The sequence below is a fragment of the Hyperolius riggenbachi genome, chromosome 1 (assembly GCF_040937935.1).
Source record: "Hyperolius riggenbachi isolate aHypRig1 chromosome 1, aHypRig1.pri, whole genome shotgun sequence".
NCBI classification, from domain to species: Eukaryota; Metazoa; Chordata; class Amphibia; order Anura; family Hyperoliidae; genus Hyperolius; species Hyperolius riggenbachi.
The window spans coordinates 328,231,217-328,247,905 of record NC_090646.1 but is presented as its reverse complement, the minus strand read 5'-3'; the positions used below and the strand labels follow the sequence as shown (position 1 = coordinate 328,247,905).

The 16,689-nt window shown below is 45.3% G+C and overlaps 1 protein-coding gene across 1 annotated transcript in view; it reads left to right on the top strand.

Moving 5' to 3' along the window:
• ATP8B3 (ATPase phospholipid transporting 8B3) overlaps positions 1 to 16,689 on the top strand; it is a 335,474-nt gene that overhangs the window by 47,384 nt on the left and 271,401 nt on the right. Inside the window, exons 5-7 of the mRNA XM_068234593.1 lie at positions 770 to 868; positions 3,197 to 3,258; positions 4,935 to 5,007. Of these exons, the coding sequence (XP_068090694.1) occupies positions 770 to 868; positions 3,197 to 3,258; positions 4,935 to 5,007 (234 nt within the window). The remainder of the gene's footprint in view (positions 1 to 769; positions 869 to 3,196; positions 3,259 to 4,934; positions 5,008 to 16,689) is intronic.

Below are 16,689 nucleotides of genomic sequence, written 5' to 3'. Positions count from 1 at the left end.
GTGCAAAAAATGATAACATTTATTCTTAAAACTTTTTTTTTCCTGTAATTTGCCAAAATGTGTCAAGCAAGGGTCTAGTATACAGTGCAGGAGAGTATTGATGTGTATGCACGTTTATACTGTGCACAGCATGTTTTTATGGATGGATATATCTGTCAATACCGCTAGGGAGATCAAGGTCTCCAGGAGTGTGACCAGCCAGTTTCCTGTTTCTCAACAGTGACCTAGACAACCGAGTGGGAATAGTTATCTCCCCACCATCCTTAAACAGTGGTTGAAAGTCTTTGTAACCCACCTTAGTGAATATTATTCTTTGTGATTTCAATTTCCATCTTATCAGACATTTCTACTCTATCGGGTTCCTGGTCACTCTTCATTTTTAGGTGATCTTGGGCCAATACAACCACAAGAATCCCCTATCCTTGTATCCTCAGATAAAATTCCTGGATCGATACTGCTGGGAATTACCTAGTAATTATAACTGTAGAAGCACTTCAAAGCAAGAAAAGCATCCAAACCCTCTTTAAATGCAGTTATAAATGTGTTCATACATATACTGCTTTCTATAAATAAATCAATCTACATCATAATAAGTGTAGCATTTATTCTTAATCTAAACTCTGAAATTTGTGCATAATGACTGCATAATTAATAACAGTAAGTGCAGGATATACTTGATATATTGTAATCATACATTGTTTTCTAGATAAGGTGAACATATATGCAGCATCTATTATTTCAATTCATAATGTTGCTACTTCCTCCCTAGACTGTTCCTGCTATATCAACTTTACCATGGTTTGCTATTATGTTACCCTTGGTCTTTCTACTGTTCATACGAGGATTCAGAGACCTCATTGATGATATTGTAAGTGACAACGTTTTTAATGTTTACTTTCTGATGTATAGTAGATTATGGCATAGCAGTTTTGCTTTGTAAAAAAAAAAAGTTTAACAAATGTGACCACTATTGCAAACATTTTTAAACTTTAAAATACATGAAAACACATAAATAAAAAGACAGTCAAAACAAGGGTGGAGGCACCCAATCAATAAAAGATAGACTAATAAGCTGTTAATCCTATACATAGAGAGGTTATCTTGCCTCTCTTGAAGGATTTGGACCAGTTTATTGAAAAAAGGTATTTTATTCGAGCACATAAAATGAACAACTCATTTCGTGGGTGCTTGCCCTCTTCCTCAGGTCAATGAAAAAACAGGTGCCTTAACTGCTATGGCTGTGTAGCAAGCATTAGCAAGTACATTTCTCCCAGAGTAAAATGTGCTATAAATGACTTTTCTCCTATGTTGCTGTAACTTACAATAGGTAGTAGACATCTAACAGAACTGACAGGTTTTGGACTAGCCCATCTTCTCATGGTTAATTCTCAGGATTTTCTTAATTTTCAAAAGCACTAAGTGAACGGCATTTGCTCAATCCAACTGCTAGAATAATGTGCAAACAGATGGGGATGGGTCGACCTGCATCTTTGTATAGATACTTTCTAGGGAGTACTTTTGTAAAAAATAAATTAAATACTGAGAATCCCCCATAAAATGGACAAGTCAAAAGCCTTTCAGCTCCATCATATTTCTACTATCTACTGTAAGTAGATGTATGTGTTTACATTTGTTTTACATTTACATTTTTTTGCGATAGTGGTCCTTTAGGAAACACTTTTTGTTTAGCGGATCCGAGAGGAAAAAGTAACTATAACCAGTAACTTGTCTATATATCTTATCTAAAGTTTAGATAGTTTACACAGCAAATCTAGCTGCAAACAGCTTTAAAAGTTTATGATTCTTTATTGCTGTGATACAATGAGGGCAGCCATGCTCTGTTTGTCAGAATCAGAATCAGAATCAGAAACGTTTATTTCGCAAAGTACAACGGGGGTTGTACCCGGAATTATTTTTGGCTCATACAGGGTCGGTGATGGTACAAACACATACATGCAATTCTACAACACATACAGTCAAGTACAGTATGGAACAAAGTAAGCATTTACCTATAAATACATACAGCACATAACAATAGTGAAGGACGCGTGGGGATTGGGGAAGTCCGGAGTGCTGTGTGAGGGGAGCAGCTTGCCAACTACCGATGGCGCTCGCCCGCTCCACAGCAGCTCCAGATGCCCCGCAGTGTGTCCTGAAAAAAGTGGATAGAGAAAGAGAGAGAGAAAGAGAGAGGAGAAGGAGAAAGTGGATAGAGAAAGTGAGAGAGAAGAGATAGCTGAAGGGAGAATGAGGAAGAAAAGAGAGAGAACCAAGGCAACAGGAGAGAGGCAGAGATCTTTTAAGGCAGCATGGTGAACCCCCCTGGCTACAGTCCAACAACAGTCTGCTAAGCAAGCAAGCCCTGGCTTGCTGTCCTATCTAAGGTGGTCATGACCGTAATCCATGTGCTGGTGGTTGCAGGCAGAGGGGCCCGGTACTCTGGGAGCAGGTCTGATGGAGGAGAACAAGGCCTTCCGGAGCTTGTGGGGATCCAGGGCTGCTGTGTAGGCTGGTCTGAGCTGAGTGGCCTGGTGGATGATGGCAGAGGGGACTCCAGCGCTGCCCTGTGCTGCCACACTACACACTACATTGTCACACTACACTGAGGCAAGCTGATAGCATCTCCAGTCCTCAGATCAATCCCCTCTCCTCCTCCCTCCTCCCCTCTGCCTCTGAAATCTCTGGCTAGTAACCTCCTCCACCTTCTACCCAGACTGAGCCCTTATAAGCCCTTTCTACCTGGGACTGAGTGCCAAGGCTCTCTGAGAAGCTGTGGGCGAAGCTTGTTTAGTTTATAGGGAAATAGAGTATTAAAACAAAACAAAAAAGTATTTGGCTTGAGGAATGTCCTATAAACTATATGAAAGGAACACAATTATGCAATGAGTAAAAGTTTATCTCGGATCCACTTTAATGTAAAAAGTTGCTGTACATAATACATTTTATGGAACTTCAGCAAATTTGACAAAAAGCCTGGTCCTGGATCTAGGCCACAACGAACAGTGGACCACAGGTATGGCCCTATATGTGTATTTATATTCTGTTTACCACATTTTCAAAAACATAAATAACAAACAAACAAAAAAATCCTTATTTTATGTTTGAAGACATTTATGTTTTGCACCTTTTTTTGTTGTTTCCAAAAGAGGACAAGACTGCTACACACTATTGTATATTGTTATTATTATTTTTACAGGCACGTCACAAGAGTGACAGAACCATAAACAATAGACCTTGTGAAATACTTAAGGGTGAAAGGTAATCTTAAACCATTTCTGATGTTTTTGAACTCCGTATTTGTTGCCTCTGTGCTGCTTGTAGTTACCATCTCAGCTCATTAGTATCACCCAGCTGCGAGTGTAGAAGGAGCTACCGGTCTGAGTAGGTATCCTACCTAGTAAAAGTCCTGGAACCTGCTTCCATTGGCTGCGTCCTTGACAGGTACCAAGTGTGCAGACGTGGAGCCGTGGCCATTGCAGCCTTTATGGGTGGTCATGGGTGCAAGGAGCTAGCGGTCATGCTAGTGCCTGTTTTTGAAATGGCCCTAAATGATTAGTCTGTAATGTATCTGTAAGCATCCATATCTATGTCTCTACTTGATTGATATGACAATACACAATCTGCAAATGTTCATTTGTTACTCTGTGGACCTTATCCAATTAACTTTTTCTCCTGAGTTTTCTCCCAGAAGATAAGTTTTCATCCTATCTAAAAATAACTTTTCATCACTTACAAATTCATACAGTACAAAAGAGTAGGTTAAAAAAAAAGTAATAGAAAATGTATTTTTATTTTTTTCTTGGGAGCTTTAAAGATATTTTATTGGTAAGGTCTGATAATATCTCCTTGGAGAAAACTCAGGAGAAAAGATAATATGATATGGGCCAGTAGGCCTGATTTCACTTTTTTTTCCTAAGTTTTCTCCTAGGTGATATTTTCACATACGGTCAAGAAAATGCCTTTTAAGCCATCAGCAAACAAGAAAATGCTCAGAATAATGTTAACAATACTTTTTCACGTACGTTTTGGCACTTTTTCAACTGCAAACTGCAAAAGTTATTTTTAAATAGACAATGAAAAAATATCTCCTTGGCAAAAACTTAGGAGAAAAAGTGAATCAGTTAAGAACTCCGGCTAAGTAGTACAGAGGTTGTGTCGCCCATCCTCGACATTCTGCTCCAGTCGAATATTTTGGCTGAGCAGAACAGGGATGAGGGATGGGGGGATGGGGCGGGGTGTTCATGCTAAAGGGGGAGGAAAGTGCTGTGATTTATGTCACAGCACAGGAAATAAAAATACATTACAAGTGTGTAATTTTCAAGAGAGGTCAGGGGTACTTTAAGTAAAACCAAACAGTATATTTTACCTGTGTACCCTGCAAGCTCCAAAATTAGTGAAAAAATATTTCTCATGAATAATAAATGCCAAGAGGCAAAGTAAAAGTCAGAAAAAAGTGAAATATGACATATTAACAGGTGTTAAAAGCACCAAGTGTAGTGCATCAGCCCCCTTGTGTCCAATAAGTTGTGAATAACAGTTAGGCTATATTCACAAGTGACAGGTTGCAGTGCATTGGACAATATAATTGCAGTCTTATTGTAATGGTGCCTTCACATCGATGTCTCAGCAGTGCAATGTGACAGAATCATTTGCAGTACCACATAGCGCATACTTTAACAGTTGCAGTGTGGGATACATTTTATGTACTGTTTGCTTCACTGTACTGTATGCAGAACACGCAATGTGGATTTTCCCCTCTGTTATGTTGCAATCTTATTTTAACAAGCTATGCATTGCAACATGTCATGGTGACCGTAGCTTTAGTGTCATATGTACATGGATGCAACACCCTATTTGTATTATTGGTTAAATTACAATTTTTTGTCTTTCCTTCGCCAGTTTATTTAACATATAATAATCCTGTGTTCCTGCAGTTTCATATGGGAAAAATGGAAAAATATTGAGGTTGGCGATATTATTCACCTACACAAGGATGACTTTGTCCCTGTAAGTGCTATCTCTTGGGGGTTTTAAAATGTTTAAAATGTTTTACAAATGAAACCTAGTTAAAGAGTTACAATACTTATTTAAGCTTAATTTTTGCTGCTAAGAATCAAATAATTTCCTTATTAACCGCTAATGCACCATGCAGATTGGTTGGCCAAGGAGGTTGAGCCCATGAAATTGAGGTTTCAACCCCTGACCAATACCAATCTGCATGGAATTTACCATTTGGTGATACAATGCAGTGGGGGTTGGAAAAATCCTTGTGAAGCACCCTTCTCTCAATGTTAAGGACTAGAGATGGCCCGAATGGTTCGCCGGTGAATGGTTCCTAGCGAACTTCCAGGGGTTCGCAATCGCGGAGAACCGCAAACTTTTCCGGAAGTTCGGTTTGCCCCCATAATGCACCATTAGGGTCAACTTTGGCTCTCTACATCACAGTCAGCAGGCACATTGTAGCCAGTCTGGCTACACTCCCTCCTGGAGCCACTCCCCCCCTTATAAAAGGCAGGCATCGCCAGCCATTTTACTCACTCATGTGCCTGCAGTCAATAGAGAAGGGACAGCTGCTGCTGCAGCTGCTGCAGACGCTCATAGGGAAAGATTAGTTAGTCTCTTGTAGGCTTGTTAGCTTGCTCCTTGCTGATTCTTATTGCTAAAATAGTACCCCCACAACAGCTCTTTTGAGACCTAATCTTGTTCTTGTGATCTATTTTTTTTTTCTGTGTGTCCCACTGACACTTGTGTTGCATAGACAGCCTTGATAATTCATACTGTGTGTGTGCCACTGCCAGGCCCAGCACATTCAGTGACTACCTGTGTGTGTGACAGGTGCACATTGTAATACCCAGTACTGCATATACCTACCTACCTGTTGTTCATATTGCACCCACCTACCTATGTGAGCTGAGCGCACACAGTGTCACTGTGCCTGTCTGCTAGCTGTCTGTGTGTGGCAGGTGCACATTGTAATACCCACTGCATATACATACCTACCTGTTGTTTACAGTGCACCCACCTACCTACGTGAGTTGAGCGCACACAGTGTCACTGTGCCTGTCCGCTACCTGTCTGTGTGTGACAGGTGCACATTGTAATACCCATCACTGCATATACCTACCTGTTGTGTTCAGTGCACCCTCCTAATCACTGCATATACCTACCTATTATGTTCAGTGCACCCACCTACGAGTGCACGCAGTGTGATATACCACTCCGTGCATACCTGTTAACTGCACCTGCATGACTGCACATTGTATTAGTCAAGTCAGTGCATACCTTTCACTTCATCCCCCGCGATATGGACACAACGGACAAAACAGGCAGAGGTAGAGGCAGACCCAGAGGAAGGCCACCCGGCAGGTCTGTGCGAGGTCTTGTTCATGTGATTTCATGCGGCCCTGGCCCAAAGTACAGTGCTCAGAAGAAAGCACGTCCCATCAACTCCCAAGATTGTCAGGACGTGGTTGACTATTTAACACAGAACACCTCATCTTCCGCAGCCACCAGCGCTACTACAAGCACCACATCCGTTGCATTTGACACTTTGCAGGAGTTAATTGGTGGGGAATTAACTGATTCACAGCCATTATTGTTACAACCAGATGAAGGTGCTAAGCAAGTTACACCACCTCATATGTCTGAGTTAGGCGACACTATGGACGTAATGTGTGAGGAGGAGGATGTTGAAGTACCTGCTGTTGGTGCAGTTTTGGAGGTGTCTGAGGCAAGCGAAGCTGGGCAGGATGATTATGATGATACGGATCCCACATGGGTCCCTAATAGAGTCAAGATGACCAAGGGGACAGTTCAGAGGGGGAGTCAGAGAGGAGTAGGAGGAGATGAGTTCCTGAAAGAAGCAGGGGGAGCTCGTCGTCAGAAACAGCTGGTGGCAGTGTCCGGCACCATGTATCGCCACCTATGTACAGCCAGCCAACATGCCCTTCAACATCAGCTGCTGATGCCACCATAGTGCCATCACCCCAGGGTTGCTCAGCGGTTTGGAAATTTTTTAATGTGTCTGCCTCAGATCGGAGCAATGCCATCTGTTGTCTCTGCCTCCAAAAATTGAGCCGTGGAAAGGCCAACACTCACGTAGTGACAAGTGGCTTACGAAGGCACATGGAGAAAAGGCACAAACTGCAATGGGAAGAGCACCTGAGCAAAAGCAGCACACAAAAGAAAAGCCGCCCTCCTTCTCCTCTTCCTCCTTCAGGTGCAGAATCTTCAGCCGCTTTCTCCCTTGCACCTTCACAGCCACCCTTCTTCACTCCGTCTCTGTCCTTGTGTGGTTTCTGCTCCTCTGCCCACAGCAGCCAGGTGTCCGTGAAGGAAATCTTTGAGTGAAAGAAGCCAATGTCTTCCAGTCACCCCCTTGACCAGCGTCTGACAGCTGGCGTGGCATAACTGTTAGCTCACCAGCTGTTACCATACAAGCTGGTGGACTCTGAGGCCTTCCGTAAATTTGTAGCCATTGGGACACCGCAGTGGAAGATACCAGGCCGCTATGATTTTTCTAAAAAGGCGATACCCAAACTGTTCCGTGAAGTTGAGAGGCAAGTGGTGTCATCTCTGGCACACAGTGTTGGGTCAAGGGTCCACCTTGCCACGGATGCCTGGTCTGCCAAGCATGGTCAGGGCAGGTACATAACTTACACAGCCCATTGGGTCAACCTGGTGACCGATGGCAAGCAGGGAGTATGTGGCTGTGCAGTGGACCAACTTGTGACACCTTCACGGCTTGCAGGCAGGCCTCCTGCCACCTCCTCTCTTCCTGCTACACCCTCTTCACTGTCGTCGTCCTCCTCCTCCTTGGCTGAGTGGCAGTTCAACTGTGCTGCGATCTCCTCTCCAGCTACACAGCCCCATCTCCCCAGGGCCTATGCTGCATGCCAGGTACAATGGTGTCACGCCATATTAGACATGTCTTGCCTCAAAGCGGAGAGTCACACTGGACCAGCTCTCCTGACTGCTCTTAACAAACAGGTGGATCAGTGGCTAACCCCGCACCAGCTGGAGATCGGCAACGTGGTGTGTGACAACGGCAGCAATCTCATTTCCGCTTTTAATTTGGGAAAGCTGACACATGTACCCTGCATGGCACATGTGCTGAATCTAGTGATTCAAAGATGTGTGTCAAAGTACCCAGGCTTAGAGGACGTCCTGAAGCAGGCAAGGAAGTTGTGTGGGCATTTCAGGCGGTCTTACACGGCCATGGCACGCTTTGCGGACATTCAGCGGAGAAACAACTTGCCGGTGAGACGCTTGATATGTGATAGCCCGACTCGCTGGAATTCGACCCTGGTCATGTTCTCTTGCCTGCTAGTACAGGAGAAAGCCGTCACCCAGTACCTGGGAGATGGGGAGATGGGGATGTGGGGAGATGGGGATGTTCTGGCCCAACAACTGGACACTGATGCGAAATGCATGCAGGATCATGCAGCCGTTTGAGGAGGTGACCAACCTGGTGAGTCGCAGTGAAGGCACCATCAGTGACTTGATCCCGTAAGCTTACTTTCTGGAGAGTGCCGTGCGTAGAGTGGTGGATCAAGCTGTGGAGGAGCGTGAAGAGGAACAGTTACGGCAGGAACAGTTGTGGGAGCAATTTACATCAGAATCAGATGTTTCCTCAACACCTGCGGCAGCACAGAAGGGGGAGGAGGAGGAAGAGTCGTGTGGGGAAGAGGAGTCAGACTCGGAAGATGAGGAAGGTGTTTCTTTGGAGGAGGTGGCGGCAGCAGAAGAACAACCGCAGCAGGTGTCGCAGGGGGCTTGTGCTGCTCGAAGTTCCCGTGGTATTGTTCGTGGCTGGGGGGAGAAGGAGGACTTACCTGACATCACTGAGGAAGAGCAAGAGGAGATGGATAGTACATCTGGATCCAACTTTGTGCATGCTGTCCAGCCTGTTGAGGGACCCATGTATAAAAGAAACTCAAGGGGAATGAGCTGTACTGGGTGGCCACGCTACTAGACCCTCTGTATAGGCACAAAGTGCCGGATATGTTACCAACTCACCAGAAGGCAGAAAGGATGAAGCACATGCAGAACCAGCTGGCAACTATGCTTTACAATACATTTTAGGGTGATGTCACAGCACAACGCAATAAAGGTACCACTGCCAGTAATCCTTCTCCCATGTCAACGCAGACAAGGACAGGACACTCCAGCGATCTCATGGGGATGTCGGACATGCGGACATTCTTTAGTCCAACGCCTTGCCTTAGCGCTTCCGGACCCACCCTCCACCAACACCTGGACCGGCAGGTAGCTGACTAACTGGACGTAAAGTGGACCCAAACTAAAAATACAAGATTTCAGAAATAAAATCTATTTTCTAAATTATAATAATAAATAGCAGCCTTTTTTCAGCTGCATGATGACAAATATAAAATATTTTACATTTATTGGAGAAACCCCTCCCTACCTTTCATATTGCCGGCAAATAATCCGGCAAACTGGTGGAGTAGATGGTGTCCAGCAAAGGAGGAATTGCTAATGGCTGCCACCTGTATAACCCTAGTTATGCAAAGAGGAGGGTGAAAAGCATGCCCTGAAATGCTCATAGGCTTGAAGGAGTGTTTATTTATATTTGTATGTGTCAGAGTGGTGCAACTAAATATTTTGAATTAAAAAAATGTTTGGTTTGGGTCCGCTTTAAGTGTGGATGTAGCCACTGTGATCAGCGATTAACCTTTGGACTACTGGGTGCGCAGGCTTGACCTGTGGCCAGAGCTGTCCCAATTTGCCCTCCAACTTCTGTCTTGCCCTGCCTCAAGCGTCCTGTCAGAAAGGACCTTCAGCGGAGCTAGAGGCATTGTCACTGAGAAGAGAAGTCGCCTAAGTCACAAAAGTGTTCAGTACCTCACCTTTATCAAAATGAATGAGGCATGGATCCCGGAGGGCTACTGCCTGCCCGAAGACTAAGTCAGTCCCCACACACAGCATCTCTGCCTGCATGCCGTGTGACTGGCTGCCTGCACCAAGACTAAGTTGGTCCCCAAGCAGCATCTCTGCCAGCAGGTAGTGTTGGGCGAACACCTAGATGTTCGGGTTCGCGAACGTTCGCTGAACATCGCCGCGATGTTCGGGTGTTCGCGCCGAACTCCGAACATAATGGAAGTCAATGTGGACCCAAACTTTCGTGCTTTGTAAAGCTTCCTTACATGCTACATACCCCAAATTTGCAGGGTATGTGCACCTTGGGAGTGGGTACAAGAGGGAAAAAAATATTTGAAAAAGAGCTTATAGTTTTTGAGAAAATTGATTGTAAAGTTTCAAAGGAAAAACTGTCTTTTAAATGTGGAAAATGTCATGTTTCTTTGCACAGGTAACATGCTTTTTGTCGCCATGCAGTCATAAATGTAATACAGAGAAGAGGTTCCAGGAAAAGGGACCGGTAACGCTAACCCAGCACCAGCAGCAGCACACGTGATGGAACAGGAGGAGGAGGTGCAGGAGGAGAAGGCCACGCTTTTTGAGACACAACAACCCAGGCCTTGCATGAGGACAAGAAGCGTGCGGATAGCATGCTTTTTACCGCCATGCAGTCATAAATGTAATAAAGATGAGAGGTTCCATAAACAGGGACCGGCAACGCTAACCCAGCAGCAGCAGCAGCACACGTGATGGAACAGGAGGAGGCGCAGGAGGAGAAGGCCACGCTTTGAGACACAACAACCCAGGCCTTGCATGAGGACAAGAAGCGTGCGGATAGCATGCTTTGTACCGCCATGCAGTCATAAATGTAATAAAGATAAGAGGTTCAATAAACAGGGACCGGGCGGCAACGCTAACCCAGCAGCAGCAGACGTGATGGAACAGGAGGAGGCGCAGGAGGAGAAGGCCACGCTTTCAGGCGCAACTCAGGCCTTGCATGAGGACAAAAAAATGTGTGCGCAAAGCAATGCAATGAGTAGTTTTCAGGACACAATGGGCTATTCGGAGGAGCTATTCCCACCCCCACAATCTTCTACCTGTGAAAGGTCAATGGAACAGCCACAAATGTTGTGCCCGGATTCACAACCTTTTTCTGTGGAAAATGCACCTCGCACTGAAATGCAAGGCGAGGCCGAGGATCAACATGACGTCAACAACTCAACATGACGCAAAATGGGGGTGGAACAGAAAGCTGCTTTCAATGTTTTGAAGGCCTTAATTGCCTCCGGTGGCCAGTTAGATGCATCATTCATCACACCCAAATCCCAGAGCAATGTGTGCAGGAATTTGAATCGCAGGAGGTGTACCGAGATCATCTGGACAAGTGACCAAGTGACCAAGTGACCAAGTGACAAGTGACCAAGTGACAAGTGACAAAGTGAAAAGTGACCAGTGACAAAGTGACAAAGTGACTGACAAAGTGACAAAGTGACAAAATGACAAAGTGACAAGTGACAAGTGACAAAGTGACAAGTGACAAAGTGACAAGTGACAAAGTGACAAAGTGACCAGTGACAAAGTGACAAGTGAGAGGTTGTTCTGGGGAGCTCTACTCCACTGCACACAGTCACATATGAGGAGAGGTCTCGTCGGGACTGCTGATCCTCCTCAGCTTGCTCAAAGCCTTGAGGGTTCCTGAAGATCCTCTGCTTGGAGTTCGCTGGGGTTCAGCTTGGTGTCGGGGTCGGCGGCGTCCTCCTCACTCCAACGTGGCAGATCTTCTGTTGAAGGAAAAAAAAAAAAACATTTTTAAAAGTCCAGTACCGCTTCTGAAGGACTCACCAAGAGATGCAGGAGCGCTTCAATCTAGCGCACCATCGCTCGCTGGGTGATGTCCCTCCCTACGCGCTGGAATTCTACGCTGCACATGCTAGCACGCTTTTGCGCAGTGCCGAGGCGCATTCCAGCAGCTAGCTACCAAGCTTCTGTGGATCTGATTGGGCCACCACGTTGGATCTCTGCCAAGTCCTCCAAAATTTTGAGCAATCCACGTTGCTTGTGACTGAGCAGTGACAACTCTACAGTCAGCATTACAATACCACTGCTGTGTTTACTGAAGAAATCAATGTTGAAGATGGAAACCGCTGGCATGATGCAAGTGGGGGAATCTGAAGATGAAAACGATCAGCGTGATGATACCAACATCAGGCAACCTGCCTCAGGAAACGCTGGTCCCAGCTATGACAAAGAACAGGACGAGGAACAGCTGGAGTTGGAGCAGGAATTGGATGCCCCCACTGCCGAGGGACAGAGCGGTGCACGTTGGACTTCCACAATTTAGCGGGAATGGACAGCAGAAGAGGAAGAAAGTGATGCTGGTGACGAATATGTTGCATCACAACAATCACAACGCTCACAAGAACATGAAGACAGAGGAGTCTGGCAGGATTCTCTGGCACACATGGCTCAATTCATGCTAGACTGCATTGAACGCGGCCCGCGCATTATTCACTATTCATTATTATTCATTATTCTGGACAACACCAATTACTGGGTTTATACCCAGTTTATACAAACACAATGTTAAAAAACTGATTGAAGAAAGTGTCAGACAGGTCAAAAATGGAACAATTCCAGCAGGCCCTTGAGGATGGAGACTTTAGAGAGGAGATTGACATCCTCCTCCTTCTCTAGCCAGTTGTACGCCGACAGACTGACTTCAGCAAACCCAGGAGGACCAGGAGGGCAGCAAAGAACACAAGCTGCTGCTAGTGCCCAAAAGGGAATGGTATTGGCAGTGTCCTTGGAGTGGGAACATTTTCTGACACCCATGCAGCAGCCCACAGAACAGCAATCGGGCAGTTCCACGTCCTCCAACACCAATCGCCTGGAGAACATGGTCAAGGACTACATGTCAGATGGCGTAGCTGTGTTGAACAATCCATCTGCAGACAGACGGTGAGTGTGACAGCACAGAAGGACCATGGCAACTCACTCATAGTACCACAGTTTAATAGTGCTGCCAAAAAAATTATATGGATCCGTGGACCCGGGCAGTACTTGGAAGTGGGAACGCAGATTTTAGTACCTAAACACACGATACAACATGTTTTCCGGGGTCGGACTCTGAGGCACATACAGATGGTCCCGATCATCATCCTCATCATACAACTCTTCTCCTGAGTCTGACCCACCCACCACCTCTGCCACCCCAACATCCCCAGACACAGACCCCTCATCGTCCTCAACATTAACTTGGGATGCTGGCCTGAGCCCGACCTCCTCCTCCACATCAGGCCCCATCATCTCCTCAATGGCAGCCCTCAATAATCGCTCTGGCGCCGGACCGATGGACACAACGTTCTCCTCTGGGGAGGGCTGCTGCTGACCATTGGCTGCTGGGGTGGATGTTATAGCTTGCGTGGGGCGTTGGCTGTTGCTGTTGTTGGGAGTGCTGCTCACAGCGGAGGTCTCTGAGGAACTCATGGTGAGCTCATATAGTGGTTGACGTTGAGTGGAGTATTACTGATCCCAGCAATATACACACTGACTGGCAGAGTACGCAATGCTATATAGTGGTTGACGGTGAGTGAAGTACTACAGATCCCAGCAATATACACAGTGACTGGCAGTACAATGGTATGGGTGGGTGAGCAGAGTACTACAGATCCCAGCAATGCTATATAGTAATGGGGTGACTGAGTGAGCGGCAGTGTACTACTGTTCCCAGCAGACACAGAGTGGCAGTAAACACAATGCTATATAGTGTGGCTGAGCGAGGTACACAGAGTGGCAGTAAACACAATGCTATATAGTGTGGCTGAGCGAGCGGTGTAGTACTGTTCCCAGCAGACACAGAGTGGCAGTAAACACAATGCTATATAGTGTGGCTGAGCGAGGTACACAGAGTGACAGTAAACACAATGCTATATAGTGTGGCTGAGCGAGCGGTGTACTACTATTCCCAGCAGACACAGAGTGGCAGTAAACAGAATGCTATATAGTGTGGCTGAGCGAGGTACACAGAGTGGCAGTAAACAGAATGCTATATAGTGTGGCTGAGCGAGCGGTGTACTACTATTCCCAGCAGACACAGAACAGTAAACAGAATGCTATATAGTGTGGCTGAGCGGTGTACCACTATTCCCAGCAGCGACACAGAGCACAATGCTATACAGTGGCGGGTGAGCGGTGTACCACTATTCCCAGCAGCGACACAGAGCACAATGCTATACAGTGGCGGGTGAGTGGTGTACTACTATTCCCAGCAGACACAGAGTGGCAGTAAACAGAATGCTATATAGTGTGGCTGAGCGAGGTACACAGAGTGGCAGTAAACAGAATGCTATATAGTGTGGCTGAGCGAGCGGTGTACTACTATTCCCAGCAGACACAGAACAGTAAACAGAATGCTATATAGTGTGGCTGAGCGGTGTACCACTATTCCCAGCAGCGACACAGAGCACAATGCTATACAGTGGCGGGTGAGCGGTGTACCACTATTCCCAGCAGCGACACAGAGCACAATGCTATACAGTGGCGGGTGAGTGGTGTACTACTATTCCCAGCAGACACAGAGTGGCAGTAAACAGAATACTATATAGTGTGGCTGAGCGAGGTACACAGAGTGGCAGTAAACAGAATGCTATATAGTGTGGCTGAGCGAGCGGTGTACTACTATTCCCAGCAGACACAGAACAGTAAACAGAATGCTATATAGTGTGGCTGAGCGGTGTACCACTATTCCCAGCAGCGACACAGAGCACAATGCTATACAGTGGCGGGTGAGCGGTGTACCACTATTCCCAGCAGCGACACAGAGCACAATGCTATACAGTGGCGGGTGAGCGGTGTACTACTATTCCCAGCAGACACAGAGTGGCAGTAAACAGAATGGAAGGGTGAGTGATTTGATAGGTATTTGCATAAGATGTTCACAATAAATTGATTGATATGATGATTTGATATCATGATACTTTGGTAGATAGGTGTGATCACCATTGATTGATTGATTTTGATACGCACCATAATATGTAAAAAAAATAAAAAAATAAAAATATATATATGATATTATGGTAGATAGGTACAACACAAAAAGGGCAAGCACCATCTACCAATCAATGTAGTTATACTATTAAGTTCTATAGAGTGTGCAGAAAGGAACTAATATATGATTAGACAAGAGAACAAGAACAGTAGTTCCCTAAATCACCGCACCACTCCAAACCAATAATCAATGATAATGATCTTTATTCACAAAAACAATAAAAACACCTAAAAACACACATATTGGCAGCCATGTACATATAAGTAATAAATAGTTAATGTGTAATACAAAAACAATAACAACCTCTAATAGATAACTCCACAATAAAATAAATAAAGATCAATGGGAGAAAACCATAAATTACGCCTCCCCAGTCTCATAGAAATAGCAACTATGACATATCACATCCTAATAGGTAGAGGTATCAGCCAACAATGAATGGTGCAGAAAGTGCTATAGTGCAAACAATACAACGAAACTGCAAGAATCTGAACAGTGAATGAAAATAGAAGAAAAAATATATATAAAGTGCGATGTGCAAGTCAGACTGGCGTGCAAACGTCAGAAGGGTGCAAGATAAGGTGTGTCGTGCAAAGGGATAAACGCATCCCACCATGAAGTAGAGCTGAGACCTACCGCAAAGATCTTAGTGGAGAAAGAGGGTCATGGCGTCCAAAACCGCCGTCGCGATTCGCCGCTATCCAAATACAGCAGCTTCCCCTGGGCTTAACCAACCTTAAGCCCAGGGGAAGCTGCTGTATTTGGATAGCGGCGAATCGTGGGAGGGATGGTATAGAGGGGAGATTTGGCAAGGAATCGCTGAGCTCACATATATCGGTCATAGCTAAAGAAGGAAAGGACCCATCTTCGTGCTCGGGGTATAGGCCTATCTCTCTCCTGAATGTAGATTTGAAAGTAATGGCCAAAATATTGGCCAGTAGGTTAGCCCCTAATATGGTGGATTTAATACACTACGATCAGGTGGGCTTTATTCAGGGGAGAGAGGCTCGAGATAACACAGTTAGAACAGTAGACATTACCCAGTGGGCAAGATACTCACCTGACCCTGTTGTGGTGTTGTCCACTGACGCGGAAAAAGCGTTTGACAGGGTCAGGTGGGGATTTATTGAGGTGATGCTGAAACATATTGGTCTGGGGGAATGTATGAGATCTTGGATTTTAGCTATGTATAAAAATCTGACTGCCAGGGTGAGGGTAAATGGTATACTCTCGGATTCTATTGAGATTAAAAATGGGACCCGACAGGGATGCCCATTATCCCCCCTGATATTTGCCCTTACTCTGGAACCCTTTCTGAGAACAGTGCGTAAAAACACAGATATAATGGGAGTAAGGGTTGGGGGGCGGGAGCATAAGGTCGCGGCTTATGCTGACGACCTTTTATTTTATATTTCGAGGCCAAACATATCTCTCCCTAATCTTTTGAAAGCATTTAAGGAATATGGGATGTTAACTAATCTAAAAATAAATTGGGATAAATGTGAGGCACTGGGTATTGGGTTGAAAGATAGAGAGAAGGAGAACTGGGGGGCTAGTTTCCCCTTTAAATGGGTAAGAGACTCATTAAAATACCTAGGCATAAAATTGACATTGAATATCCCGGATATGATTAAATTAAACTATTACACATTATTATCTACAATAAAGAGAGATTTGGAGAAATGGAGCAAGCTAAAACTATCGTGGTTCGGAAGGGTCAATGTGCTAAAAATGAATGTAATGCCGAGGCTGCTGTATGTGTT